This window comes from Letharia columbiana (genome assembly GCF_014066305.1).
Source record: "Letharia columbiana isolate WasteWater2 chromosome Unknown Sc0000000_s0, whole genome shotgun sequence".
NCBI classification, from domain to species: domain Eukaryota; kingdom Fungi; phylum Ascomycota; class Lecanoromycetes; order Lecanorales; family Parmeliaceae; genus Letharia; species Letharia columbiana.
The window spans coordinates 724,146-751,987 of NW_023501036.1; the positions used below are offsets into that span (position 1 = coordinate 724,146).

General features: G+C 50.0%; 13 protein-coding genes across 13 annotated transcripts; 7 read left to right on the forward strand and 6 right to left on the reverse strand.

The window, feature by feature from the left end:
- Positions 1-781: 781 nt before the first annotated feature.
- Positions 782-3,093, forward strand: HO173_000219 (uncharacterized protein; the record flags this gene model as incomplete). Its single annotated transcript, XM_037302170.1, has 4 exons — positions 782-800; positions 848-1,932; positions 1,998-2,115; positions 2,162-3,093. The coding sequence occupies 4 exons, from the start codon at positions 782-784 to the stop codon at positions 3,091-3,093; spliced, it is 2,154 nt and encodes a 717-aa protein (XP_037170749.1).
- A 295-nt stretch (positions 3,094-3,388) lies between these two features.
- On the reverse strand, positions 3,389-4,969 carry HO173_000220 (uncharacterized protein; the record flags this gene model as incomplete). Its single annotated transcript, XM_037302171.1, has 6 exons — positions 3,389-3,619; positions 3,673-4,444; positions 4,520-4,550; positions 4,627-4,682; positions 4,811-4,841; positions 4,963-4,969. The coding sequence occupies 6 exons, from the start codon at positions 4,967-4,969 to the stop codon at positions 3,389-3,391; spliced, it is 1,128 nt and encodes a 375-aa protein (XP_037170750.1).
- Positions 4,970-6,040: 1,071 nt separating this feature from the next.
- HO173_000221 (uncharacterized protein) lies at positions 6,041-6,694 on the forward strand (the record flags this gene model as incomplete). Its single annotated transcript, XM_037302172.1, has 1 exon — positions 6,041-6,694. The coding sequence occupies one exon, from the start codon at positions 6,041-6,043 to the stop codon at positions 6,692-6,694; it is 654 nt and encodes a 217-aa protein (XP_037170751.1).
- A 304-nt stretch (positions 6,695-6,998) lies between these two features.
- On the reverse strand, positions 6,999-7,860 carry HO173_000222 (uncharacterized protein; the record flags this gene model as incomplete). The annotated part of the gene is made up of 3 exons (XM_037302173.1): positions 6,999-7,162; positions 7,223-7,604; positions 7,657-7,860. 3 exons carry the CDS (start codon positions 7,858-7,860, stop codon positions 6,999-7,001), a joined length of 750 nt encoding a protein of 249 aa, XP_037170752.1.
- Positions 7,861-8,508: 648 nt separating this feature from the next.
- HO173_000223 (uncharacterized protein) lies at positions 8,509-9,151 on the forward strand (the record flags this gene model as incomplete). Its single annotated transcript, XM_037302174.1, has 3 exons — positions 8,509-8,665; positions 8,761-8,879; positions 8,933-9,151. The coding sequence occupies 3 exons, from the start codon at positions 8,509-8,511 to the stop codon at positions 9,149-9,151; spliced, it is 495 nt and encodes a 164-aa protein (XP_037170753.1).
- Positions 9,152-9,731: 580 nt separating this feature from the next.
- HO173_000224 (uncharacterized protein) lies at positions 9,732-12,101 on the reverse strand (the record flags this gene model as incomplete). Its single annotated transcript, XM_037302175.1, has 2 exons — positions 9,732-10,648; positions 10,700-12,101. 2 exons carry the CDS (start codon positions 12,099-12,101, stop codon positions 9,732-9,734), a joined length of 2,319 nt encoding a protein of 772 aa, XP_037170754.1.
- A 277-nt stretch (positions 12,102-12,378) lies between these two features.
- On the forward strand, positions 12,379-13,947 carry HO173_000225 (uncharacterized protein; the record flags this gene model as incomplete). The annotated part of the gene is made up of 6 exons (XM_037302176.1): positions 12,379-13,029; positions 13,092-13,252; positions 13,307-13,387; positions 13,436-13,559; positions 13,609-13,737; positions 13,789-13,947. 6 exons carry the CDS (start codon positions 12,379-12,381, stop codon positions 13,945-13,947), a joined length of 1,305 nt encoding a protein of 434 aa, XP_037170755.1.
- Positions 13,948-13,975: 28 nt separating this feature from the next.
- On the reverse strand, positions 13,976-14,666 carry HO173_000226 (uncharacterized protein; the record flags this gene model as incomplete). The annotated part of the gene is made up of 3 exons (XM_037302177.1): positions 13,976-14,110; positions 14,164-14,313; positions 14,376-14,666. 3 exons carry the CDS (start codon positions 14,664-14,666, stop codon positions 13,976-13,978), a joined length of 576 nt encoding a protein of 191 aa, XP_037170756.1.
- A 561-nt stretch (positions 14,667-15,227) lies between these two features.
- On the reverse strand, positions 15,228-16,586 carry HO173_000227 (uncharacterized protein; the record flags this gene model as incomplete). The annotated part of the gene is made up of 4 exons (XM_037302178.1): positions 15,228-15,497; positions 15,553-15,997; positions 16,048-16,252; positions 16,304-16,586. The coding sequence occupies 4 exons, from the start codon at positions 16,584-16,586 to the stop codon at positions 15,228-15,230; spliced, it is 1,203 nt and encodes a 400-aa protein (XP_037170757.1).
- A 1,880-nt stretch (positions 16,587-18,466) lies between these two features.
- HO173_000228 (uncharacterized protein) lies at positions 18,467-20,138 on the forward strand (the record flags this gene model as incomplete). The annotated part of the gene is made up of 3 exons (XM_037302179.1): positions 18,467-18,592; positions 18,654-18,947; positions 19,014-20,138. 3 exons carry the CDS (start codon positions 18,467-18,469, stop codon positions 20,136-20,138), a joined length of 1,545 nt encoding a protein of 514 aa, XP_037170758.1.
- A 639-nt stretch (positions 20,139-20,777) lies between these two features.
- On the forward strand, positions 20,778-22,027 carry HO173_000229 (uncharacterized protein; the record flags this gene model as incomplete). Its single annotated transcript, XM_037302180.1, has 2 exons — positions 20,778-21,612; positions 21,753-22,027. 2 exons carry the CDS (start codon positions 20,778-20,780, stop codon positions 22,025-22,027), a joined length of 1,110 nt encoding a protein of 369 aa, XP_037170759.1.
- Positions 22,028-22,302: 275 nt separating this feature from the next.
- On the reverse strand, positions 22,303-22,991 carry HO173_000230 (uncharacterized protein; the record flags this gene model as incomplete). Its single annotated transcript, XM_037302181.1, has 4 exons — positions 22,303-22,366; positions 22,417-22,514; positions 22,578-22,838; positions 22,899-22,991. The coding sequence occupies 4 exons, from the start codon at positions 22,989-22,991 to the stop codon at positions 22,303-22,305; spliced, it is 516 nt and encodes a 171-aa protein (XP_037170760.1).
- A 310-nt stretch (positions 22,992-23,301) lies between these two features.
- HO173_000231 (uncharacterized protein) lies at positions 23,302-27,579 on the forward strand (the record flags this gene model as incomplete). The annotated part of the gene is made up of 6 exons (XM_037302182.1): positions 23,302-23,604; positions 23,682-24,485; positions 24,640-25,048; positions 25,095-25,158; positions 25,209-26,163; positions 26,212-27,579. The coding sequence occupies 6 exons, from the start codon at positions 23,302-23,304 to the stop codon at positions 27,577-27,579; spliced, it is 3,903 nt and encodes a 1,300-aa protein (XP_037170761.1).
- Positions 27,580-27,842: the final 263 nt, after the last annotated feature.

Below are 27,842 nucleotides of genomic sequence, written 5' to 3' on the forward strand. Positions count from 1 at the left end.
GGCCACATGAAAAGCCTTTCCATTTGACAAAAGTGGGACAAAGCGCACGAGGATTACCAACTGACTCTACCAGGGCTCTCGGCGCTTGCACTGTCTCAATGCGGATGGCAAGCGTTCTTCGCATGGCACGTTCCAACTCTCGGTTCCTTCGAGTCAAGACCCATACCATATCATAGATCTTAATTCTCATAGTGAGGAGGAAGGACAAGTCATCAAGCTTGAGAGGTTGATTGGTCCTCAAACAGGCTTCATTTTCTTCACCACCGTCTCCAACTCCAGCAGGTGGATTTGACATTCCAAGCGAGATGCACGATGCCAATCCGAACAGATCTTGCCCTCTACAGCAGACTCAAAAGCTCTTAGCAGGTCGGCGTCAAGCAAACTACCTTCTCTGCCTCCTGATCAGGATCCGTCTCACAGCACTCATATCAGCTTGCGAGCCTTCAGCCTCTACTCGGCATCTTCCCATCGCTGAGCTCGTTTGACGGCGAGAACATACCATTCAGCTTCACATCACGGTCCGAACTTGGAGCGTCAAACCTTTCCGATGTGCTGCAGGTCAGATCGTATGTAACTCAACGATTTGATGATTCTAAGAGGTCTGATGCTATGGTTGACTTTGAGAATTGTTGGGGGAAGGAAGCCATCACAGTGGGTGGGGCCTTTTTGAGAATCCGTGTCCTCCCGCTAAGTCCTCACACTAATATTAAACACGAACGCAGCAGCCATTGTGAGATTGTGTAATGCTATGAGTAGACCTCATAGTCAATGAACATTTGAAATGCCTTCAGCAGTCAATGGTCGAGAGCCTCTCTTGTTCCTCAATGAGTGGTGCTAACGGTCATAGGCCCCAACTTTGAAGAAGCACTCGACCACGTGATATTAGGCATGTTTACTTCTACCAACACCCCACAAAACGTTATCCTGACAGTGCAGACAGCGTCGGAAATCCAAACGAAGAAGAAGTATCCCGTGTTGAAGACTCATCTAGAAGAGATTCAGTCTCATGCCCAGCAACATGGCTTAACGACCGCAACCCTAAAGCGACTTCTTGAAGTGCTGACATCCCCCAATGCCCTCGACCATACGACTCAAAAGGCATTATTCAAGATCTTGTATCCTGCTGGCCAGGTTCCTTCTCATTTAATATGTATGGTTGTGAATGCTTTGGGCTATGGCAGTCGAAAAGCTTCGGTGTCCAACCAGCAACTGCTGCTGAAATGGATGAATGTGATTCACGATGTTCTAGAAGACAATTCGATATTGTCTAGCCTCTACAGCGTTTTCTTCAATCTCCTGGACATGAATAGTCTACGCGCGGATCTATGCCCTCTCCTTGCTCAAATTACCAGGAGGAAACATGTCAGACCATTTCGAGTCCAGATGCTGCAAGATCTCAGCCAGAAGGTTGGTCGAGAGCCTGCTCTTTCGAAGATCATGCAGATCTATGATACCTATGCTCCAGGTATGTTAGATGTCAAGAAATCAACCGGTCGAGTTCCAGAGTTCTCACATCCCGATCCCGAATGGGCCAATCAGCTCCAAAGGATCCTGGAGAAAGCAGATCACCTGTCTGCGGATCCCCTTCATCAACGAGAGGCGACCCCATCTTTTCGCCGAGGACCCAAGAGACTACGATTATCAGCCTCAGTAGAGGGATCCTACAGTCTCGACCGAATCGACAATGCAGAAGATCTGGTCAACAACGTGGAGAAAGTCAGGATCACAGGGCTAGCAACCTCAGACCTAGACGACCCAGTACTGCAAATCTACGTGACGCTTGGCTCTGAGGATAGTCACACAGAGGACGTCAATGAATGCCTCTCCAAAGCCTTCATGCAGCAACACGAGAGCTTAACGAGTGGTCGAGATGCGAAGAAGCCGCTAGTGGAGGTCCTGGACGAGGCTTTAGCATACACACAATACACCAAAGTAGGTATCAAAATTCCCGGGAGCTTAAAGTGAGCAGGGGTTGGAGACTGACACTGAGATTCTAGACGTTACCCAAACCCGTGATGACCTTCCTAGAAAAGTACCTACCAGAATGGCTACCACCGCAACACCAAGGAATAATCTTAGATCTCTTATCCCACATCCCCCTCAAAACATTCTCCGGTACGCCCCTCTCCCTTGACACCACATATTTACTCATCAAGCCAAGCCCTCCAAACCACCCTCCTCAACCCCCTGGAAACCGCTCTCCTCAGCGCCCCAACCATCACCAACCCCCTCCCCACCCTGCTGACCTTCTACACCACGCTCCTCACGAAGTGGACCGCCCCTCTTCTCTCCTCGCCATCCGCACCAACACCCAGCCAAGTAGCCATCCTCCTCGGGCTAGCCAAGCACACGAATTTGCTAACGCAAACCCTCCTCACAACATCACCCACCGCATCCACCATCTCCCTAATACTAACGCACCTGTCGTCCCTCCCGCTTCTGGTCGCACCACCCCTGTCGATCCCCCTGCCACCACCACCGCCATTAACAACGTATCTGATCATCTTCACAGCACCATCACTCTCAACCCTATCACGGCTCTGCTCGCTGCTCACCAGCTGGAAAGTGGCTTTCGAGAGCAACGCCAGTACAGCCCGGGATCAAGGGCAAATCGAATCGCTAAATGCAGCATTGATGGACACGTGCAACCTGCTCTTCCGCTCTCGGGCTTTCAATGCCGCGGATGGACATGCGTTGGGTTGCCTCATCCCACCGCCTGTGGTGACTAGTCTCTCGACCTATACGAGCGGATTGGATCCGCCGCAACCGCTCACGAGTCTCTTTTCACTGAGCCACAACCCAAATGTGTCGGCCTTGAGTATTACCGCTTTTCGCGAGGTAGAGGATTCTGCTGAGGACAAGCAGCCGGGGAGTGTAGCTGTGAGACATGCTGGACCGATCACGACGAAAAGTCTGGCGCAGTTGGGAAGGGAAGGCGGTGTGAAGATGGGGTGGAAGGAGTACAGAGTACTCGTGCTGAGATGGTTGGAGGGTGTTGGGGTCAGTGGAATTGCAGACTTTGGGGCAGCGACTATGCCCGGCATGAAAGGTGGGCAGGATGCGGTAGCTAGAGCGAAAGCAGGAGTGGCATGAATTGAACAATTTTTGTCTTCTCCTTTTCGCCAAGCAATCTAATGAAAACGTGCAAGCATATTGGCCTAGTTGCTACAACGTTCGCCCTCGAAGTCTAAGAAAATTGCCACCACTTCCTCCATGCCCCTTATCCACGATCTGCTCGTGATAGCATCTAATGCTCGTGGTAACATAATCTTATCTCTGGCTTGCAGGACAGTAACACGCTCTCAATACATTCATTTCAATCTTGCAATTGCTAATTATCGTAAGCATTGCTGTCATTTGTACGAAAGATGGCAAACACTAGCGTACCTTAGAAGCACTTGCGGTGGACGATGGATGGTCCGCTCTCGTCATACTCTTGCTTGGAGATCCACATTTGTTGGAAGGTGGATAGAGAAGCCAAGATGGAACCACCGATCCAGACAGAGTATTTACGCTCAGGAGGTGCAATGATCTTGACCTTCATCGATGATGGGGCAAGAGCGGTGATTTCCTTCTGCATACGATCCGAGATACCAGGGTACATGGTAGTTCCACCAGACTAGCCTGTATCAGCCAATGTTTTCAAATTGAGTGGCACCGTAGTAAACTTACCATGACGATGTTGCCGTAAAGGTCCTTTCGGACATCGACATCGCACTTCATGATGGAGTTGAAGGTGGTGACGTGGATACCTCCGCTCTCAAGACCCAGAACACTTGGCTGGAAGAGAGCCTCAGGAGCTCGGAAACGCTCGTTACCAATGGTGATAACCTGGCCATCGGGAAGCTCATAGGACTTCTCCAAGCTGGAGCTCTGGCTGGCGGTCTGGATTTCCTGCTCGAAGTCCAGGGCAACGTAACAAAGCTTCTCCTTCATGTCACGAACAATTTCACGCTCGGCAGTGGTCGAGAACGGGTATCCACGCTCGGCCAAGATCTTCATCAGGTAATCGGTAAGATCACGACCAGCCATATCGATACGCGAGATAGCGTGGGGAAGAGCGAAACCCTCGTAGATGGGGACAACGTGAGTGACACCATCTCCGGAGTCGAGAACGATACCAGTGGTACGTCCAGAAGCGTACAATGAGAGCACGGCCTGGATGGAGACGTAAAAAGCGGGGGCATTGAAGGTTTCGAAGACAATCTGTGTCATCTTCTCACGGTTGGATTTGGGATTGATTGGCGCTTCGGTGAGCAGCACTGGGTGCTCCTCGGGCGCAACACGCAGCTCGTTGTAGAAGGTGTGATGCCAGATCTTCTCCATGTCATCCCAGTTGGTGACAACACCATGCTCGATAGGGTACCTCAGAGTCAGGATACCACGCTTTGATTGTGCCTCATCTCCGACGTAGGAGTCTTTCTGACCCATACCAATCATGATACTGAGAGCAGGTCAGCTTTGGTATCCCAAGCGGGCGCTAGGTCCGAAGATCTAAGGCGGCGAGTTGAGGCCATACCCATGATGACGAGGTCTACCGACAATGGAGGCTACAAATAGCATCAACAAGCTGTAGACTCAAGAATAGCAGCTTAACCGCGGTCAAGATGCCTGGATGCGACTCACGAAATACAGCTCTGGGAGCATCATCACCAGCAAAACCAGCCTTGCACATTCCTGAGCTATCAACGATCAGCCATGACCGCCAAGCTTAATTCCCCAATGATGACAGCTTGACAACTGCTCTCTGATGCGGCTTTGGAGACGAGGGTTGTGCCCTTGGGTACGTAGACATGGAGAGAACACATACCCATTGTCAATGACGAGGGCTGCAACTTCTTCTATATTGATCGAAAAGAGCCTGTTAGCAGCGGTTCTTGATTTTCTAGGGTCGCCTCTGGTACTGAAGGCACTTTATGCTTGGGACCAAGAGTGTAGCGACAAGATCAAAGGTCAGCTTACCTTCCATGACGGCGGACTGGAGTGAAATATGATAGCTTTAAAGAGCGGAATGCGATTTGTCAGAAGCTTGCAGTGTGTGTTGCAAGGAAGTTAGGAGAGGTGGTCTTGAGAGAAGCTTAAAGAGGAAGCTGTCGGTCGTAATAAGTGTTGACAGCGGAGGCAGGAAGGAGCAACCGTTGATGTTGGGCCTTCTGTGGGACGGAGTGCCAAGCGACGCTACTAAAAATTTTAGTCGATGTTTTGCCGCTCGTTGCCTTTTTTCTCTAAATTTATGGGCTGCGCTTGGGAGGTCCTTGGGATTCGTCGCACTCAATCCTACGTTCATCACTCGGGCTGTGGGCAGCGTAATCTGTCTACGCAAGCTCGAGATATGTTTACAAGGCAGCACAATACCGTCTGTACTGTCCTCACTGCACGATGGTACTATTACGCGCGTACAATCTGGGAGGAATGACTTCTATTATGGCTGCCTTGAACAATTCACGATTTGAGTGTGGAAGGCAGCTGCTTTCTGTCAAAGAGCTAGGTACCTGATGCAAGGGCGAGCACACCCCAAATTCAGACTCTTTCAGCCGAGCTTGAAATGTCGTCCGCTGCCTCTTCCGCCAACAAAAATAGATGGCGGGGTGGAATGTCGCTAATCTTCAGCCGCAGGGGCGGGGAAGCGACGATAATGAATCTCCAGTGATGTGATAATAACATGACATGATTCTTCGAGAACAATTTCCAACGGGTTTGATGAGATCTTGCGGGGATACGAGAGGTTGAACGTTGGCCGTGGAAAATGCTCGAAGTTGAAAGAAGTTTCCAGTGCATGCGCGAACCATCGTCAAAAGTCCACCAGCGGAACGTCATCGGGCTAAGGTGACCACAACAAGAACAACAGCGACCGATAATAAAAACGAGAGAAGCTCGAGATTGACATCTGATACGCATAACTTAATCCTCTTACACTCGTCTCGCCGTCTTTTCTATTGTCTAAAGTCACAACCAGAGCCTTAAAATTGTACATTGCTACATTTCACGCAACATAAGACATTAGCACCTGCCTTCATTCTTGCTCCTTTTACACTCGATCATGGATCCAGGCATGAACCAGCTCTTAAAATGGAGTATCGAAAACTCCGAAAACCCTTCCGCCGACCCAACCTCCACCACCGACCCCAAAGCCGAGCGCCCCTCCGGCCGCCCCATCAACGCCGAAGCCCTCAATTCCCTCTTCGGAGGCCCATCCGATGCCGACTTAATGAAAGAGTCCATTGCCACTATACTATCACCACAGATCACGCTCGAAAATAAGTTAATCGCCTTCGACAACTTCGAGCAACTGATCGAAAACCTCGATAATGCGAACAATATGGAAGTTCTGGGTCTGTGGGCGCCACTGGTACAGCTGTTGAAGAGCGACGAAGCAGATTTGAGGAAATACGCGGCATGGTGTGTGGGCACCGCCGTGCAAAACAATGTCAAAGCTCAGGAGAGACTCTTGGCCGTGGATGCCATACCAGTCCTTACCCATCTCTCGATCGAAGACTCCAATGAGCCTGTGAGAAGAAAGACCATCTATGCGTTGTCGAGCGAGATAAGAAACTTCCAGCCAGGTCTTGATGCAGCGTTGAAGACGTTGCCCAAGGGGATCGCGCCTGAAGGTGCGATCGATGCTGGGGATATGGAGGCTGTGGATCGAGTCATTGGGCAGCTGAGGGAGGATTCGGCGCGGAAGGCTGCTTGAAGTAAGGACGGCATTTATCGAGATGGGATGGGGGAGACGACATTATACCAATAGACAAATGACACTTTCAACTGAGAAGGCTGTTTTCAATGTGCACCTAGAACTCAAATCGTACCAAGATGCACTTCGATTGCTGACCACCCGTGTCCGCGTATATACATAGGTGCAAATTCACTTCGCTTGCCAGAAGACATATGGTACCTATGCGCGATGCTGGGATCCAGTCCCCATGCGAAACGCCTCAAAATTCTCCATGTCATTTCTCGCAACCCATATCGTAACAGACATTTCTCCATTAGTATATTCACCGTACTTCCGGCGCTGCAGCTGCGGCAATCTCATTATTGATCGGCGCGGCTCCCGTGTCAGCTGGCGGTCTCTCGAACAAGTTCCTCCAGAATCGCGGCGCATCGAGGGGCCGTTGGCCGCCATGTAAGGACGGATAGACGTCACTGAAGAAGTACCAAACTAGGAAGGGAGAGTCAGTAAATTTGTTTCTCGTGCCCACTTCACGCAGCGGGTACTCACTGTGCCCAACAATAACCCCACAGATCTCATCCTTCGGCACAGTCCCATGCAATACCAAGCTGAATGCCATTAAGACCCATGGCAGATACGGCGCCGTGAACACCAGCAACCCTAGAAAGCTCAATCTCGTCTCCGGATTCCTTCTACTCCATATGTACACCAAAGAACTCGATAAGGCGGATCCTAGGAAAGGTATGCTAAGCATAGGAGAAAGGGCTAGCAGGAGCGTGGTGGCGTAGACGAGCAGCCATGAAAATTGAGCGGGAGAGCGACCTGATGACTCTTCGAGGAGGCGGGAGTAGCGCTGAAGGAAGAAGACGTGGAAGAGGAGGTCGAGCGAGAGGGGGCCGAAGTAGAGGAAGGTCGTTATTAGTCGCCAGTACTTTGGATATAGTCAGCTTCCTGTGCCTAGCATATGCCACCAAGGGTCCTACCTGGTTCTTCACAAATACAGCCCTGAAGCTGTAAAAGAGTTGGAATGGCGTAATGACATGACACTGAACGAGCACTGATGTGATTATTGTAGCTGTAGTCCAGTACCGCGTACAGGCCGGCATCTCATAGAACCATTGCTCCAACGGGAATTGTCCTATCGCTCCTCCTCCCCCGCCCCCACCGAGCATGTTATCCATGTCCATGATTGTGGCCTTGTAAAGAGGCTGGAGGTATGGCTATAGACGGAGAGGGATTTATCTAGAAAGTGATGAATCTGCGAGTCAAAAGAATCTCATTATGATTACTGCAGTACGTAAGAAAGATACTAGTCAAGTCTGGACAAAGAATTATTGTACAACAGCAAGGTGGCATCAAGTGTATCAGCTTGCCGTTGTTGGCTTTCGAGCCTCGGAACATAAAGGCCTGAACCCGGGATTCAGCCGAAGACAGCCGCGCTATCTCCATAACAGCTAGCGTGGTATGCAGATCAATTTTAGTGTCAACAACGCCAACGCCAACGCCAGGATCTCGCGATAAACACGATGGCTGGTGAGGCTGGTAACTGAATCCCACAGCACTTACTCCCTCCTCCCATCTCTTACTCGAACTTTCCGCTGCCATCTCGCTATGAGTCAACTGCATTGCTGACCAAAAGCCTCTCGAGTAACATCAGCGCGTAAAGCGACAGCATCTCGCAAGTACTTGTGCCACGAACAGGGACGGCATCGAGCGCGCGAGCTTCAACTTTACTCGAGCACCGGCGCATCGCGACTTCATCAGCCGGCTACCTATAACCTGCTAGGCTCATAAAAGCTTGATCAGATCTCATACCTCGAAAGACTTCAGGCGCAATGGCCGGCCAAAAGCAACAGACTGCCAAACGCACCACGGGCGCCGTTCCCCTCGGCCTCAAGAAGAAAGGAGGGCGCCCCTCCATAGGCGGGAAGACTTCGCGAAAGACGACAGGGACTCCAAAAGCCTCCAGGCGAAAGAGCGGAGCAGCGCAAGGTTGGTGCCTCCCACCCAAAATTAAAACGGAAATCCACCATCCTTCTGCAGCAGGCTGGATCTCCTCACAAATGCGCTGACATGTCCTTTTATAGACGAAGATGCCACCCGTAAGGCTCGCCGCTACAAACCCGGCACGGTCGCTCTCCGAGAAATCCGTCGCTACCAGCGCTCAACCGACCTACTGCTTCTGAAACTTCCTTTCTCCCGCCTCGTAAGTTTCAGTCACCATTGCCCAACGTAACCTTCCCAGTAACGCAGATCTAGGTTCGCGAAATCGGTCTCTCCCTCCTACCCGTCGACGGCGACTCCCTGCGCTGGCAAAGCCAAGCCATACAAGCGCTCCAAGAAGCCGCTGAAGCATTCATGGTACACCTATTCGAAGACACCAACCTGTGCGCCATCCATGCCAAACGGGTCACGATAATGCAGAAGGATGTCCAGCTGGCTAGACGGATTAGGGGCGCGTGGGGTGGTCTCGGATAGTTGGGTGCGGAAAAAGTGGTGGGTTTAAGGTATCGAGGAAAGGGATGCCTGAACCTAGGAGGGGTGGCTTTTTTCCCGTACTATTTGTACGTGGAGAGGAGGGAAGCGAAAAGGCGTTGATTGCTGTTCTAGTTTCCGACAAAATAGGGATACTGCTTTCTGTCGCTGGAGGATGTGTAGCCTATCTCTGCTGCTAAAGCAACCGTGGGTTGCTTTCAAGCTTTCAAGGGTCATGTATACCAGGCAGCTGCTAGTACTTATCAGGTTCAGGGAGGAATGTAATGCAATAGCTCAAGAGTTGACTCACCCAGGAGCTGTTGATGTTCGGATTGCACATATGAGGAGTACATCTATGTAGCCCATCGAGACCGAAAGAAAAAGCCCCTAGAGCCAGATATGTCGCTGGGTCAAAGAGCCACCCATGCAAATTTCTCCATAGTATTCTCGGAGAACGCATGTCCAGCTCCCATATCTAGGGCCGAAATTTCTACCCAGCGAACACCACACAGCACACGTAGCCACCCACATGCTCGCTGCTTCAATCACAACAAGGTCTGTTTCAACCATGACAAGCAAACGTTCACCCCTTCACTTTCATAGTAACTTCATAATTCTCTCCCTCTTCCTGCATGGGAACATCATGCCCGTCAAAACGTCCATTCATCGCTTCCTGCAATGCCTGTGGCAGATTAGCCGAAGTTTTTAACCCACTCTGCTTCGCCCTCTCCGCCTCCTCGTTTCTCCCCGCCACCTCAAGCGTATCACCCAACAGGCCCGCGCTAACACTCATCCACAGGACATTCATACATTGCTGAGCTAGATTCTGGCTGGCTCGAGCGCTCCTCTCCGCCTGCTCGCCCACAACGCCACGGAAGAATTTCCAGGACATAAAATTGAGGACCATGCACATAAGATGTTTATTGTCAGTTTGCTTAGAGGCTTGAAGGGCGGATTGGAGATACTGCTTTGTGAGGAGAATGGTGTCCGATGAGGTGGTAGCGGCGACGAGATGGTAGGCAGAACAAATCTGGTGGTTTCGGTTCTGCAGACAGAGGAGTTCGAGGTTTGATACGAGCGAAGGGACAAGATGGTTTTGGGAGTGAGAAGGCGAGCGGATGATTAATATCGTGTTGAGAGTAGAGAGGATGGAGATGTCCAAGGATATTTGGGAGCGTGACCGTTGCTCAGGAGGTGCTGGAAGAGATAGAATGGAGCTTTGGTACAGCGAGAGGGCTTCCGCAAGGTTGCCAATTCCTTGGTAGATGACCGCTTCAAGATATACTGTGAGTAGAAGTAGGGGCTCTGGAGTATTGACCATCGATCCGACGCTGGCCTCGATCTTAGCCTGCTGCTCTTTGGCCGCCGACCACGACGTCCTAGCACATAGCGTGAATGCGAGATAGAGTCGCATGTAGCAAGTCATGTGTTCCCGCCAAGTTTGCTGAGAGGACGCGAGCGCGATAGACTTGGGTACTTTGCTATGTTCTCGTTGCGTCCCTTCACAGATATCAGGAGGATTGAAAGATCGACTTGTCATCATTGACTCACACTCTAGTCTTTTGATACCCTCCTCGAGCATATGCTCCGACTTCTGACCATCCACTGTATTGCGGTTGGCCATGGAGGCACCGCCGAGGAGGTACCCAACATTGTAAATATCTTCTTTTGGCATCCAATTGAACATCAAGACGATCGAATCGTTGTTTCTTCTCCGAACAACACCAGATTGGCTCTTACACGACGGCATTCTCGTGGCTGGTATGGGGATAGCAAATGATCCGTCATCAGTCCACAATCGACTTGAATCCACGGTCTTTAGTGCATTCTGCATGATCTGCATTTTTGATACTGCTTGATGAGGTTCGAATTGTTGCAGTTGGCAGCATAGATCTACAAAAGATATTAAGACTGTCAACTGATGTAGCTCTCCTGTTGCAGGATCCAGCTGTAGACTTCTTACGCCAGCCAACGCTCGCTGCGCTTCCTCGATATACTCAGCATTACTAGATATCTTTAGGCAGGTCAAGGCCTCGAGAGTGGTGGCGACAGCGAGGATGACCTTGTCCCCATAGTCACTGGAAATAGATATGATACTTTTCAGCAGGTTGAGGGCTGCGATCAGATCCTGATGAGATGAAAGCTCAAGATGCATCGAGACCTTGAGAAACCGGAAGGCGTAGACCCATGCGATATGTTGATAAGCCTCGGCATCTTTCAAGATTCCGTCGAGAAATTTGAAAGCAGCCCGAGGGGTCTTTGAGAACAGGATCCGAGCAAGCAGATGCTGCATGTTGTATTTGAGATCAAAGAAACGATGGCGATCGCAAAGTACAATTCCTTTGCCTAGAGCTTCATCCGCTTCTATGGTGTTCTCCGTCTCCTCGAAAAGGATGGTGGCATACCGCAGTCTCACTATGGCTTCTCTCTCGGGCTGCATTTTGAAATGCTTCAAGACAACCTCGAGACATCCTAACCCGGTTGCCATCATCTTGTAGTAGGAATGCGTTTCAGTTTCTCTGCGGACTATGTCTGCCATCGAGCCATAGCCATGCGCTGCAGCGAAGTACTCCTCAGCTAGAGAAAGCAAGAGCAGCTGATAATCGAGCGGAGTGTGATATGGAGGCGGCGGCGGCATAGTTTGACTGCCGGTATACCCATTGCTGGCATAGACTGCAAGCTGATGGGTCGAGTCTGAAGGTGCCGGGATCGCTACGGCATAAGCTCGCTGCTGTGTCTGCAATTGAGGGATCGGTTGCCTGTGCTGAAGTGCGCCGCCAGAGGGCGCGATGGTGCTATTCGCTTGGCATGCGTTCGCGTGGTAAAGACCGTACGTATCCGATGTCGGCCTGGAGGACTGTTGAAGAGGGTACTGGGCTTCATACTGTGGGTTGGAGAGTAATTGCCGTATAGCTGCTTGTCTGTTATATGGATCCTGGGGCTGATATGCCATGATTTTTGCTGTATCTTCCTGTTCAAGTGACGGCGATTTCCCACACTCCTCCACCGTATCCTATACATCCCAATGCGCCCCCGTGCTCATTCACACTGTTTGATTGCATTGATCTTCTGACTTTACTGTGACATCTGGTGTATTCTTGCGGCAACCGGCGCTAAACGCGCCTGATCTGCCGAGGCTCCGCGATATTCTAGGTAATTGAGATCCGAAGTGACTTCGATATACATTTTCCAAGCCAGGTACCAGGCAGCTAACCCAATTTCTAGCAACAATGGACTTCTGGCGTCTGTTTGGCTATGCCAAAACCTCCTTCTACCACCACGACTCCCCACTTTCCCTCCCTACGAAGAATACAAAGACAGGGGAGCAACCTACGAACCTCCTCGATCTCTGCAAACATGTGACTCCAATCTGTCGCCTCAATCCGCTGCTCTTTAACGGCCACCTCCAGACTTTCTGGACAGCAGTTAAAAGCCAGGATATCCCTATATACTACAAACGGCGCCTGTTTTCCGCCGAAGAGCCCCAATTCGCAGGGACCTTTGCTGTCGATTTCGCCGTAAACCCGTATGAGGGTACTGATGAAAGCCTGCCGCCTCGGACCACATACTACAACGATGGAGAGTTTGAAGAGATCGGATCGATGGATACCAAGCCAATGCTGGTTACTTTGCATGGCCTGAGCGGCGGTTCTCACGAAATATACTTGAGGCATGTGCTGAGACCTATTGTTGATGCGGGATGGGAAGCTTGCGTGGTAAATTCAAGGGGCTGTGCGAAGAGCAAGATTACTACTGGAGTACTCTATAATGCTAGAGCGACGTGGGACGTGCGGCAAGTCGTCAAATGGTTGAGGAGGACTTTTCCAAACAGGCCATTGTTTGGGATTGGGTATTCTTTGGGTGCAAATATCTTGGTCAATGTACGTATGGTAGATAGGGTCCAATTGATGGTGCCGGTTCTGATGGAGATTGTATTGCGTAGTACCTGGGTGAGGAAGGCGAGAGCTGTATGCTCAACGCTGCTGTAATATGCTCAAATCCATGGAATCTAGAGGCTGGGAATCTCGCGCTCCAACGGACATGGCTTGGTTCCGAAGTCTATTCGAAGACGATGGGAACCAGCATGAAAAAGCTTTTTGAAGAGTTAGACCTGTCAGGATTTTTGTTTTTACCCCTATTGGCTAATGAACGAAATAGTCACGTCGATGCCATATCAAAGAATCCCCGCGTTGACATCGAGAAGGTCCGGAATATAACGTACCTGTACGAGTTTGACAGGTACGGATTTCTGTCTGAACGAATATTGCGGGGCTAAGCCTATCACAGAGAACTTCAAGGCCCGACTTGGGGCTATCCTACCGAAGGAGCATACTATCGTGATGCATCCTCCTGTGACTCGCTGATGGCCGTGAGGATACCTCTTTTCGCAATCCACGCAGAGGATGACCCAGTATGCCTTGCAGCACAAATGCTCCCGGGGCCACACTAATAAGCCACAGATAGCCGTAAAGGAAGCAATCCCGTTCCGCGAATTCCAGCAGAGTCCTTTCGGAGTGTTGTGCACTACTTCGCTTGGTGGGCATCTTAGCTGGTTCGAAAATGGTGGTGGGAGATGGTTCGCTAAGCCTGTAAGCTGACTCCTTTGGCGCCAGGGGAGTTGCCGTTGACTTCGGTACCAGGCGAGCCAATTTCTCATACAATTTTTCGAAAACATCGATCTGGACAAGCTTGAGAAGAAGCCTGGAGAGAAGGCCGGGAACGGTATCGGTCTAGGTGGTAAAGCTCTTGCTTCGTTCAATCCAATGCGTCGAAAGCTCCAGATAGATGTAGAGCCATAAAGTAATGTGGAATCTCAAGAGATGACCTTCAAGCAAATGAAACCCTCTTTCCACTGGCTTTGGCGCCCTTCGAGGATTTCGAGCTGCTCTCTAAAGGGTCCGTGTCGACGCCAACGTTTGGCTTCCTTTTCCTCTTCTTGCGCATCGAGTCCTTGGTCTCCTCCTACAACATCGTAAATCCCTGCTTTTTGTTTACTACTTCGATGAAAACCATACCATTTTCGATTTTCTCTGCTCATGTCTCGCCTCCGCCTCCTTGCGCCTTGCTTCACGAATATCCTCCATTTGGCGAGACTTCATCATTTTGCTCTCGATCTGGCCCTCCTTGTCCGCGGTGACAATCGCGAGTATAGTCATCATGCTCTCCTGGGGAGCCAAGTGAGTCAACTATCGATATATTGAGACAGCGCAAAGTATTGTAGCCCTACCTGGTCATCAACGAACACCTTGCCCTTCCTTTTCCCTTTTGGCAACTCTACACCAACCGGGGTGACCATATTCAACTTTGGTAGTCCCAGTTCCTTCTCCGTATACACACGTTTCTTCTTCTTGACCGGTGCAGCTGACTTGGTCTTTTGCTGCTTGGGTGGTGGAGCCTTGGGTTTCTTCGAGACTTTGCTCTTCGTATTTGCACCAAGGGCACGGGGCTTTCCTGAACCCTTGGGACTTTTACCATCCTTAGGAAAAGACTTGGACTTGACTGTCCTGGTAGGCGCCATGATTTATCACTCGATGTGTACTACCGTAGATCCGTCCTACGCAGTTCGAAGATGCGAAATTCTGAGAGATGGAGCTAAGATAAGATACAAAAGCGCGCTAGTCGCAGCTGTGAGCTAGCGTCTCCATGGCGATACGCGATTGACCAACATTTCATTCATGTCCCAGAGGACACGGTTTTCCGGATGTACTGAATAGCGATGACTGGTAAGCTACAGGTACCTCTGAGGGAACCCACGACAGGTCTACTCCTATCTTAAAGGCGGAAGACTTGTGAGTTCAGTCCGGTCGGTATGGTCATTGGCGCTTCAAGCACCTATGAGATCGTGAAGATTGAGGGGCTGGTCCCGGTGCAGGCATCTAAAAGTCTCTAGAGCATCCAATGTGTTAGAAATCATCCGGGGCCGGCTTGGGCTGACGCAGATGAAACGCATTTGGATCCATGAATGTCAAATAGTATAGTGACTACATATGTCTACATGTATGCAGCTACCCAATCATTGAAATCTCCATTCCTTATGCTCGCAGACAACTTCGGGTTTTCGGCAAAACTCAGTCCGGGTTTATGCGTATCCTCTCGCCGCGTTCCTTCCCTTTACACTCCTCTTTTTGACCGGGTTATCATTAAACATAGATCCAGGACCAAAATCAGGCATACCTCCCAAACTGCCGAATATGTCACCAATATAATTGGTAGCAGGGATCCCCTTCGCAAAAGTACTTTCCCACTCATTCAAGATCCCCTCCACCACTTTGATACCCGCCAGATAGATATTGTCTATTGCCGGCTCAAATCCACCTTGATTAGCGTAGAAGAGGTTGAAGGTATCAGACTATGGAGATTCAGAGTCAGCATTACTTCTTCGAGGCAATAAACATTGTGCATACCTCTCCAGCATACGGACGATCGAAGTCTGAAGCCGTGCGCATGACAATGATACGGCTGAAGTCGGTAAGATTGGCGATGGCTCCACGCAGAAGAGCTTCGAGTGTAGCAGTATCTTCTTGTGCCGTTGTACAGTACACGCCACTCCCATTTGTGAAGAGCTTTGTAGTGTTCTCGAAGGCTTCACTCAGCAGCGTACCGCTGAAGTAGACGTCTGATGTAGCAGCATCGCAACCCACGACGCTGGGCCCTCGACTGCCAGCTTCGTAAGCGCTCGTTGATGCATAGTTGGCCCGGTACGCCATTGCGGCGGTAGAGTCGTTCAAAACTGCAGTTTTGGCGAAGCCAATGGCAAGTTGGCGTAGATTATCATTGACTTCGAAGACCTCAGTGCCGTAGATGCTTTGAGGATACTCGATTGGATCCGTACTGCCTTGCGGGACGTATCTGCCGTACTTAGTCCTTCGCCCCGAGATCAACAACAAGTGTGTACCTACCCTGTTGTGAAGTTGGCTGGAATTTCTCTAGCATCGAATTCGTATTGCAATTCCACGGAGACGGCATATTTGGCAAAGGTGACTGATCCCAAAGTGGCTACTTTGGGACTGACACCAGCAATGCCTGCAATCATGAAATATGTCTTGGTGAAGTCGAACAGACCGGAGAAAGTCAGGGCGTTCATGCTATTGGCGGCATTGATCTCTGCAAACATGTAAGCCTTGGTTTGGCGAAGGGAAAAGCTTCATCACATACCAGCTTCCCCTGTAACGATCTGGCATACATCCCCTTCTTCAGTGCAGTGCACATCAGGGTAGAGCGGCGAGAGGCCGGGCACAGAAATGTTCTTCGCAAGGAGATTGAACTCTGGGATACCGTACCATGCTGCGCCTTCGGGAGGAAACATGTCAATCAAGAAGACCTTGGGCTTGATATGCCTGTGACCCCGAGCTTCGAGGACAGACAATGGCTTCGCCGCTGCCAGACTTAGGCTTGCGAATGCAGCCAGAAGCTGGCTAGCGCAGGAAATAGAACGCATACCGAGGGATAGCTACGGATGAGGCCTACAAAAGTGGATTGAGTAGGAAGAGCTCCACCCAGGACTGGGGGAGAGCTCTAGGTTTTATTCATGCCGGCGAGACTTTTCCGGACGGACACCACCGATAGGCTGGCTCTCAAGCATTTGCTGACCTCGCCTTCGTGCTGTATCTGTACCTTACAGCATAGCTCGTGGGATTATGTACGAAGAGAAATAGGCCGGGTAGCTAGCGCTTAAATGGTAAGTGCCTTAAGGTTCTTATCTGCCACTAATCGAGTTAAGCGTATTCAAAACCCTTTTCGTTTCTTGGCTGGGACGTATCAGATCCAGATACCAATCAGCTTTACAGATGTTAATCTAAGTCAGATTGTGAAAGAAAAAAAAACTGCGTTGGTGTCGCAAAAGCATCTAGTAGAATATTTGTATACAAAACCTTTGGCCTTGAACTGATATTCTAGCAGATTGTAGAAGTTGACAAAATAAAGGAATTCAACCTCGAGCTGCGTGAAGGCTCTTTAAGTCAATCATTCTCTTATAGATTCTTGACATTTCAGCGGGGTTGGTAAGACAGCGGTAAGGGAATTGATTTGTATATATAGAAATCTTTACAATCCGACTTACGTTCATGGAGTTAGTAATTTAGATACTCAGATGCGTTGCGCGACAGGACCCCATGCCAAGAGACGAAAAGGGTTTTGAATAGGCTAAAGTAGCGTGGGAGCAAATGCCAATCCATAATGTTTCCCGTGGGAATCCTTGGACGAGCGGTACTTTATCACCTTCCATATTTGTATACAAGGGCAAGCTACCAGCTCACCTAAGACCCAAGCGGGCGATTGCGGTGCAGGGATTCATATCTCAACCACAAGGATTCAAGCTCGATACGAATTTCTCCGCCTGCAAGGACTCGGCTAATCACCTAGCCACCTCGATTCGAGTTCTTAAGAGGCAATAAATATCTGTCGTTTCCAGATTGTGTGGAAATTCTTCCTGGGCGGCTGCTTTCGTTAAGCCACGACCAAATATCCGCGACACCGCGAGGAATGTGTGCTCTGCTGGCATTCCCCAGACGTCGAGTTCTATTTGCAGTCGCTACCCGCTGCAAGCAGCGTATCTGCACTGGTGTCCGACGTCGGTATTGCTCTAAACAAATGCTGCTCGGCTTTGTCCGGGTGATGGCATTGCAGTGGTATGGTGGATCATCTTGTGTGGTCCTCCTCCAGCGTCAGAGTTTCCAAGAGTGCTTCTCTGCTTCACGACGACATGTGTTTTGTCATTCAGAGTTCCAGGACGTTTGTCAAGTTTCGAGTCAAAGAAACAAACATTTGAAGCTTATTTGTGGCGTGTTCTGGCGATTTTCTTCGTCCCCACCCACTGCATTTCGATCCGCTTGCGCAGATTTGCGTGTAGCAACTCGAATACTCACATTGACCGTGGGAAGGGCAATTCCTCATGGGTGTTGTGTGAAGTCTTTCACAAGTGCACGGGCGGCTTCTTGTCACCTGTTCGCACAATGCTGAACCAATCGCTGCGATGCCGATGACGCCCGAGCGCGGGCGGGCTTACCTCTGATTCCCTACCGGCTGAGGTGAGGGCATCTACCTTGGAACACCAATCGATCAACGGTGCGTACCAAGGGAAAGGTTGCCGGAATTGCTTGACACACATTACCACTACAAGCAATGAGAATACTGTCAAAAATCTCTAAGATTAAATCGGGTGCGCACAGTGAATCAGCACATCACCTCGTACCTTTTCACTCAAATTCGTGTACAATCACAGCGAATTACCCCCGTTCCTCGTATCCATTGTCACAACATAATTTTCAACTATATGTTGTGTCCGCACATCCTGGAGTCTTTCTAGTGATCTTGTGACAGATGCATGGACCTGACAGCATACATGCCAAGCTGAAGTTGGTTTGGGCAAAGCTCACCAGACACAGAAATATACGATCCAAGACGAAGACAACACTGAACATGATATTGCGTCCGCGAAAGGCCATGGTACACTCACCACTTCATCCCACTACATTCAGACTAAAGCTAATATAGACCCAACGTCAAGACCAGCGGCGGTACACCCCGCCATGATGGCAGTATACCACCCAACAGCAAGACCCTCAAGTACAAGCCTCAGGAGGATGATGAAGATGTGGTCGATGACGTACAAGACTCTGATGAAGACATGGAAGACTATGACGAGGAGAGCGAGAAGGATGAGGGATCTTTGTATGCACCGACTGAGGCCACAAGTGAGCTTGGTAGGGAAGAACCCGAGGAAAATAAGGGCTTGATGGAGATGCCACCCATAGATCCCTGCAAGTTTCTAGTGCTACTGCCGAGAGAGCTCCGAGATAAGGTGTGTACACTCAGTGCAACCAACTGTGTACGTGCCCATGCACTGACGATATGCTTACGTATCTAGATTTACGGATTTGTTCTGAAACTGGACACCCCCATTTCAGACCACAAACTCAAGTTCAAATGCATGTCCTGTCCCAGCTTGACGAGAACGGCGAATGAACCCACCTGGCAGTCGCAGATTTATAAAGCTCGTAACCTTCTCAGGACATGCCACCAGATCCGTGACGAAGGAAAACAGGTTTTCTACGAGGTCAACTCTTGGAGCTTGCACCGGGCAAGGTTGAGAGAGACTCCACCAGCCCACTCGTCTGCCACGGTCCAGGACACGCAAAGGCTATTTGACCGAATACGTCAAACCAAGGCAATGAAGCACTTCAAGCACGTCAACATGCGAATTTCTCTATCTCCTCTGGCTTACTGCGACTTCACTGTTCCCGATAGTGTCGCGTTGGACGACGCAGTCGCAATCCATCTCTTCGAGCTTTCCCAGCATCCTAGCGTCATTGCTTTTCATAAGCTGGACGAGACGGCACAATGCGAGCTGTTCAGGGCAGCATTCAATGGTCTTGTGGCGAACCGGGCTTGTGTTTTTCCAGATTTGAGATCAATAGCATTGGAAGTGAGCTTGCATGCAAAGAAACTGATTCCAGACGCACCCAACAACCCGTTGGATCGTTGCGGCATCACCTTCTATGTCAGGATCAAGCTTGGGTGCGAGAGCCGCGCAACACCTACGTACCAGCGCAATGCGTCACTGCCGAGTTTGACACCAGGCAGCGTCGCACACGACCCTTGTTTTTTACAGCGTGCCAAGTACGAAGTGCACAACCAGAGCCCGCATCCTCGCATCATGAACAATCCCTGGAGAGCGCTTCTCTTGGACCCCAGAAGACATATGCTCAGTCCACTCAAACAGCTCCTTGACGTCCAAAGCGTCGAAGTGGAGCGACGTTGGATTGTTCGTTACCGCCAACAACGTATTGAGGATGGAAATATCGTTCTATGCACTCAGCCGCTGCGGCAATTGTGGCGCTTCCGCACTGTGGGTGAAATGCTGGAGAAAGCAGGCCCTGGCTTTGGTGAATTTCTGGACCCGGCTTTGGAATATCTGAACACTTCCGGCAAGGACGTCGTTGAAATCATTGAAAACACGGCTGAAGACATCGAATACCACCTCATTCTATAGTCAGGTCATTTTGTCGAACAAGCTACCGGATGACTTGGCTTGGGGAGAAGGCAGAGGATTGCTGGCGGTAGTGGAGAAGGACATTATCTTGAAGTGAAACGGCAGACCGAGATTGCAAGCACCAGTTGAGGATAAATCCAATTCCAGGATACCGAACAAAATTGGCGGCCGAGCGGTTCCACTGCTAATATTCTCGATATTCCAAGGAAGCACATTGCTCGGCAGAGATTGCACTACCTTTGGCATACTTGTCTACTTTACAATAGGTCATAGAACGAAGATTACCCTCCCTAGCTACACGTCCTACACGCAATTCCGACTGTGAGATAGAAATCATGCGAAAAGATTAATAACTCTGCTGAGACCTTACGGTGCCGAAGGAGCTGAAAACATTGCTCGGATTTAAAAACTCCTCCCGTTAACTCCTCCCGTTATCTCCTCCCTGCTTACATATACAACCAAGCCATTGAGTCCCGTCGAAGATAGTTATAAGACCGTCTCATACCATGACCATTACCACGACGAAAGCTCATATGAATCATCGCCCCTTGTTTTCAATCCCAACTCGAAAGCCCAATCTCCACAGCCCCAAGCAGAAAAACACCCATCCCACCCACCAAATAATCAATCCAAGCAACGATGACCACTCAAACCCTTCCCCAAGCCCATCGCGCTCTCATCGTAAACTCCACGTCCTCCCCGCCCGCCGTCCAAACGATACCAACGCCGCAACCCGGCCCTGGTAGCGCTGTCGTCCGCATCCTCGCCGCGAACGTGATATCCTACATGCGCCAGATCTACAATGGCGAGCGTCAGTACCCTTTCCCCACGCCTCTCGTCCCCGGCGCCAGCGCCATTGGACGCGTCGCGGCCGTAGGGCCAGATGCGACACTGCTGAAGCCGGGAATGTTGGTCCTCGTGGACTGCACTATTCGTGGGCGAGATGATGCGACTGCTGTGTTCTTGAGCGGAATCCACGAAGGGTACTCGGAGGGGAGTAAAACGTTGATGAGAGGAGAGTGGAAGGATAGTACCTATGCGGAATACGCCAAGGTGCCACTGGAGACATGCGAGGTCCTTGACGAGGGAAAGTTATGTGGCAGAATGGGGTACGAGATCGCCGATCTGGCGTATATCTCTGCACTGTTGGTACCATATGGCGGCTTAAGGGACATCGATCTGAAAGCTGGTGAGACTGTCATCGTGAGCCCTGCGACTGGTGCTTTTGGCGGAGCGGCGGTATTGGTGGCGCTGGCCATGGGAGCGAGGGTGATTGCGATGGGGAGGAATGTGGAGGCGCTTAAGAAGATCAAGAAGAGGTGCGAGAGGGTTGAGATCGTGCCGATTACGGGTGACGTACTCAAAGATTCGGAGGCTCTGAAGAGCTTTGGGGCGGTCGATGCATTTTTCGATATCAGTCCGCCTGAGGCTGGAAAGTCAACGCATATTAAGAGTGGGATTCTGGCATTGAAACGTAAGTCAACATCCCTTATTCGCCACTTGCAACCTCGAACCAAGCCTTTAGTTGGAAGTTCGCTCTTGATTACACACTTTTGTCGCATCTCCCAGCTTTTGACTTGGGGGGAAGAGATGCTAACCACTGAGAACGTGTAGATAGCGGCAGGGTTAGTTTGATGGGCGGCATCAAGGATGTGTCGATTCCGCACTCAGTGGTTATGCACAGGAATTTGACGTTAAAGGGCAAGTGGATGTTTGAGCGGGAAGACATCAAAGGCATGATCAAGATGGTTGAAAATGGTGTGCTGAAGCTTGGTGAAAGCTCTGGATCCAGGATCGTTGGTAAGTTTGGATTAGAGGACTGGGATAAGGCTTTCACTGCTGCGGAGAAGAATGCTGGGATGGGAGAGTCGACTTTAATTACACCTTGATCGGCTTCGGGTCATCTTCAATGCTTCTCGCAGAGTCTCCCTCTCGGAGGCTGATCTAGAAGCGGTGTGTAGTGACGCGTGAGGAATCTCGTTCTATAGCTCTAATGATTAGTAACCGTGAAAGGCTTGAAAATCCAGTCTCCAGAAGCGCTCAAATGCCGTATGTGATCCATACTTAGTTTTTGAACCGCTTCATCATCTCAGTAGAGGCAGAGTGCGCAAATGCCCAATGATCCAACCACTATTGTACAGAAATTCAAGTCCAAACTCCTCGATCAGAGGGCCAAATTGTATGTATAGTCGTCCTCCATGTTTTGCGAAACCCAAAGCACCACAGAGCTAGGGAGGTGTCAGTAATGCCACCAGGCGGAAGCTCATAGTATATATACCTCAGCATGATCAACCCGTTTGCAACGACATTGGCAACACCAAAGTACAGCGTTGGGAAAGGGTAATCGGGGACGATATACTTCAGAACCAATACAGCCTGTGCACAGCTGCATCAGCATCTTTACGGTAGACACCGCTTCCGTACACGACAACCACTTACCACGGAGCCGGCCAACCCACCAGCCATCAAGGCAAAGCCCAAGAATAGGACCAATCTTGCCTTCCATGCCACTCCTGTGCCAGAGTAGCTATAGCTATCTGCGCTCAAGCGGGTCTTCTCTATCGAATTGATAACGAGCATCCCGAGCGCTGAGCAGATGCCCGGTATCCAATCGACAAATTTTATATGGACATTGGAACCATTTTTGGAGGAGTGGGAGTAAGTAGAAGCATCGATAAAGAAGAAGAATCCGAGGGAAAACTAGAAGAGTGAAGTTAGAGGGCGTCTTGAAGAAGAAATGGTATACAGAGGAAGACTGACCAAAGCGCCGGCCAGGTAGACACCTGCCGTCCGCGTGTTGGGGCTGTTGACCCACTCGGGCTTTGGGAAGCGGAAAAGCCTGGAGCTTGTCATGGCGTGGTGCTTGCAGAATAACACAGTCGTAATTCAATACTTATGCGATGCGTATGCGCTTCACGATATGGTTGCGGATGACGAACAATAGTCTATGGAGTTGCAGCTGGCCGGAGAATGAGAGGTTGGCGTAAGGCTGTCATCCCAGGTTTAACCCTATTTGGACTAGATACCTCGATACAATGGCTGCGGCATCGAGATCCCTGTCAAGAATATTTAGACGCGCTTTGCTCTGCAATTCTGCAATTGTAAAGTAGTAGTTCATTTCTGCAACATCACTCTTTCTCACGGCAACGAATCCAGCCTCTGAATGCCTGCTAAGCTTGCTAGAGGTGTTATTTCGCTGAACCAAAAATATGTCTGCCTATCCTGCCGCCTTCAGAACTTATCACTTGCTGGAGGACGAACAACAAGATATCAACACACGGGGCCTACAGAGAACGATGGCGCCGATAAAACCCAAGATCCTAATCCAAAAGATGTAAGGAAGTATGACGAGGCCGCATCAGGATCGCGGATCGGAGACATAATACGGAGTTTTATGTTCAAGTCAGATCCAAATGACAAGGAAAACAAGGGCGACTCGAGAATTGAGCCTCTGGGGAAGAGCAAGGTACATGTTGCAGATTAGTCATTTCTCAAGCCATCCGTTCGGTCTGTTGATGGTGACTGTGGCTGATTGATATATAGCAATCGCCCCATATTCCTGAGGATATACCATCCACAGCACCCCAGCCGAAGGACAGTGCAGATGTATTGCAGCGGAGTCTTCAGCAAAAGTTTGCAACGCAGCGGCGTAAAGACATGCTTGTAATGCAGGCCAGCCAAGCTTCGAATGCAACAGCAGAGAATAAAGAGGTGCCCGAACCTACCAGGCAAAGCCCGAAGAAGTCCTCCAATCGAGCGGAGAGATCTGAGCGGAGGCGGAACTCAAAGAAGGCGGCGCCTGGCAAGAAGGCTGTGAAGCGATCGAAGCAAACGAAGCAAACGAAGCAAACGAAGCAAACGAAGCAATCACAGGCCAAGCCAAAAGAAGTACCGCCGATTGAAGTCGCGGAAATCACAACGTTCACGGAACCTCAAACAGCCGAAGAACTGTCGACACTTATCGAAGCATCTGCTAGAAAAGGCCAAAAGACACTAGGAGCGGAAGGCAAGGAAGCCAGTGACAACGATAGCAAAGGCAGCGTTCCAAGCGAGCAGACGGCGACTGCGCAGAAACTAGACGACATACTGGACATTTTAGAATCCTCCAAGGGCCCAAAAAAACCAGAAAAGCAAGTCAAAGTGGCACGTAAGGTCAAACCCTCGTCGACAGACACCAAACGAAAGGCAGCAGTCGTAACGACACTAAACAAGCGTCAAAAGAGCGGACAAAGACCAGATGTAGATCCCGACAAGGCAGCAGCTATGATCTCGTCTTACAGTGACCAGCTTCTGGCACATCTCAAGGCAAATCCTGAAGAAACCTTGGGATCATTATACCAATTAAGGGTAATTCTTCAAATTTTAGCCGATGCCTTAAAGACTAACCATCTTTCGCAAGCACAGATGTTACACAAAAAGTTATTAAGAGGGAATGTTTTGTTAAAAGACGGTGTATGGAATAGCGCCCTTCTGACCGAGTCCATCACTGAAGTGTTCCCAGGACTCACTCGAGAGAAAAGTTGCCGGCAATAGTCCCCTAAATTCGTCTATGGAAGCCCCTATCGAACCCTCTATCGAACAACCCATCGAACCCTCTTTGATAAATCACGTCCGCCGGCCGGAATCCACAAAACACCTGTCGTTTGCTAAGGAGAGCGTACCGACATCTGACTCAAAGCTCTTTGCCAAAAAGTCTGATGTTCCAAGCTTCACTTCTCTACGAGCTGCAATGGGAAAAAATTCCAGAAAAGTCAAGGGCGTGGACCTCGATTCTTTCCAAAATATACCGAGTGAAAGGGTCAAAAAAGCTAGAGCTCCCCCTAAATCAGCCCTCGGAAAGTCCCAAAAACCCAAGCCCCTCCCAAAATCGCCTATTGAGAAGGCCACTGCTTCAGACTTAGAGCTCTTGCGTAAGTTTAACCCCCATGGCCCAGTATCAATGCTAATACTGTTTAGCTATCAAGGTGGATCAGCCCCCTGTGCCAAGCCTAGCTTATGGACTTGAACGGGTTCTTTTCAAGTAGGGTTGGGTTGCAGTCCATTCCACTACTCTGCTAACATTGTTTCCAGTCCGGGTGTATACCATCTCCAGGACCCGAGGTCTCGAGTATACAATTTTGATCCTTATCTTCAAAAAATCATGCCAGTATCAGAATTCGATTTCAATGCACTGAAGGAATACATCACCTCTTCTAGAGACGAATCGCTCATGAAAATCGCAAAAGAACATGGGAAACGCTATATGGGGTCCACATCTAGCATGACTGAGGTCCTAGCACACTTCCACTTCCTTCTCTCCCAGTGGCGTCCTATCAATCCCTCCATGCTTTCCAAAGCTTTCCCAGCAAACCTGACGAGCTTTACAGAATTTCAGCGCACTCCTTCAGCCATCTTCTTAAGGTGGAAGGATGGCTCCTATGCCATTGATGCCGACAAACAGTTTGCAAATGCAAATGTATTAAGTATGCTAGGCAAATCGATGGAGAAGTTTCTTACATTAAGTACCGATGATTTTGAGCGCTATCGCAAGTCTAATCCGGGTCAAGTGACTAAAGACGAGCAATTTGCCCCTGAGGCCTACCATTATTCGACCTTGGGTGACTTTTTGATGCGTTCGCAGCTGGACGCCCATGATTCTCGCCTGCCTGGAACAGGCATGTTTGATTTGAAGACAAGATCAGTGGTGTCCATCCGGATGGACGTGTCAAATTACCAACATGGGGTCGGTTACGAGATCAAGAGCCGTCAGGGAGAGTGGGAGTCATATGAACGCGAATACCACGACATGATCCGCGCTGCCTTCCTCAAGTATTCTTTGCAAGTTAGGATGGGTAGGATGGATGGCATCTTTGTTGCGTTCCACAATATCGAGAGGATCTTTGGCTTTCAATATGTCAGTCTACCAGAGATGGATTCGACACTACACGGGCAGTGGGATACATCTATTGGAGATCAAGAGTTCAGGTTAAGCTTGGACCTCATGAACAAGGTTTTGGATCGGGCTACGAAGAAGTACCCTGAAACAGTGAGTAGAAGCTCTTCTGTTTTCATCTGGCTTGCTCACCTTTCTCAGTCTCTCCGAATCCATTTCGAAACCAGAGACGCACAAACTCCCTTTATGTATATTTTTGCGGAACCAGTGACCGAGGAGCAAGTGTCAGAGATACAGTCTCAAAACAACGCGAAAATTCAAGAATTTGAGCGCAACATTCTCGGCTTGATTCACGGAAGCGATTCCGAAACGGATGACACCCAAGAAGATGATTCTAAATGGGAGAATATACAGGCCGATGTGCAGGAAGCTATGGACAAGGATGAGCTGTCTATTGATGAACCCGGCCAAGATCACGAAGCAATCGACAAGGATGCAGAGGGAATTGAATCAACCCCTAACCGACCGGAGGTGTTCGAACAAGGTCCCTTGTACGATAGTAAGAGTCGCCTCGGCGCAGATGATGATGCGACTGCAGCACCAGCTGGAAGCGAAGAAAACGATGGCGATAATGGAGATGACGACGACGTTGACGGTGAAGAAGAGCGCGAAGAGCAAGAGCAAGAGGAAGAGGAAGAGGAACAGGAACAGGAAGAGGAAGAGGAAGAGGAAGAGGAAGAGGAACAGGAAGAGGAAGAGGAACAGGAAGAGGAAGAGGAACAGGAAGAGGAAAAGGAGGACGGAGATGGGGACACCGATGAAGACAGGGAAGTTGAGGACAATAGACAGCAGGAAGGGCTTGAAGAGTTTCTAGAAGACAAAGCGGATATCAAAGCCAACGATGCACTTGAAGCGAAGCGCGAGGTCGGCGTAGATTGCGCAGAACACAATGATATTGCGTCAAGCGAGAATCATCCAGTCGAGGTTCAAAATGACGCCACTTTGCAGACAAAGGGGCGCCATGAATATGATACGGCAGGCGCTACGTCCAGGCAAGAAAGCGCTGACGAAGCGACAGCGTTAACGAACGGCAAGGATGATACCAGTCTTTCGCCTGACACGAAGCCCAGCAGTATTGCGGACGAAGAAAGCCAGCAGGAGTATCAAACCCAGGCTGACCACGGCTTCCTGGACTCCGTCGACCAACAATTTGGCCGAGCAGACACTAATGCGAAATCATCCTCTTTGGAAGACATCCTCGCCATGACTCTCACCCTCCGTAACAAAGTGAACGGCAAATATGTCCTACGACCCGAAAAGATGACCGCGGCAGACGAGTGGTCCATCGAATATTCCTTGCTTGAAGTATCAGAACAGCGTAGAGCGAGGCTGCTCTATGAGGCATGCAAAAGGCGCAGGAGCAAGAAGCACGAAGCGGTGTTGGTGCCATCGGATGCGGAGGTCATCAGCAATTACGTTCAAAGGTTAAGGGAGATGAGTGCGAAGGGAAGGGCGTGGAGGAAGGAGCAGGATAAGAAGGATGGGAAGCGGCCGCTGCAGGTGCTGTGAGAAAGAATGGAGAGGGTGATGTAGGTAATCAGGAGCTCGACGTGTGTTGTTGGATCGAGATTATTCAGTCGCATTATTCCGACACCTTCTCATCTCATTTGTGAGACGTTGCACTTTCCCGTGGTCATGGACCACTGACGGAGCTTTTGGCGAAGCTGCGCAACCGGGTATACAAGCAATCTTTGAACGAGTGTCCTGCGCCGGAATCCGGGGACAATTTGGTAATGGCGCGAGCCAGTCTTGGTTTGCAGCTGCTCCTCACC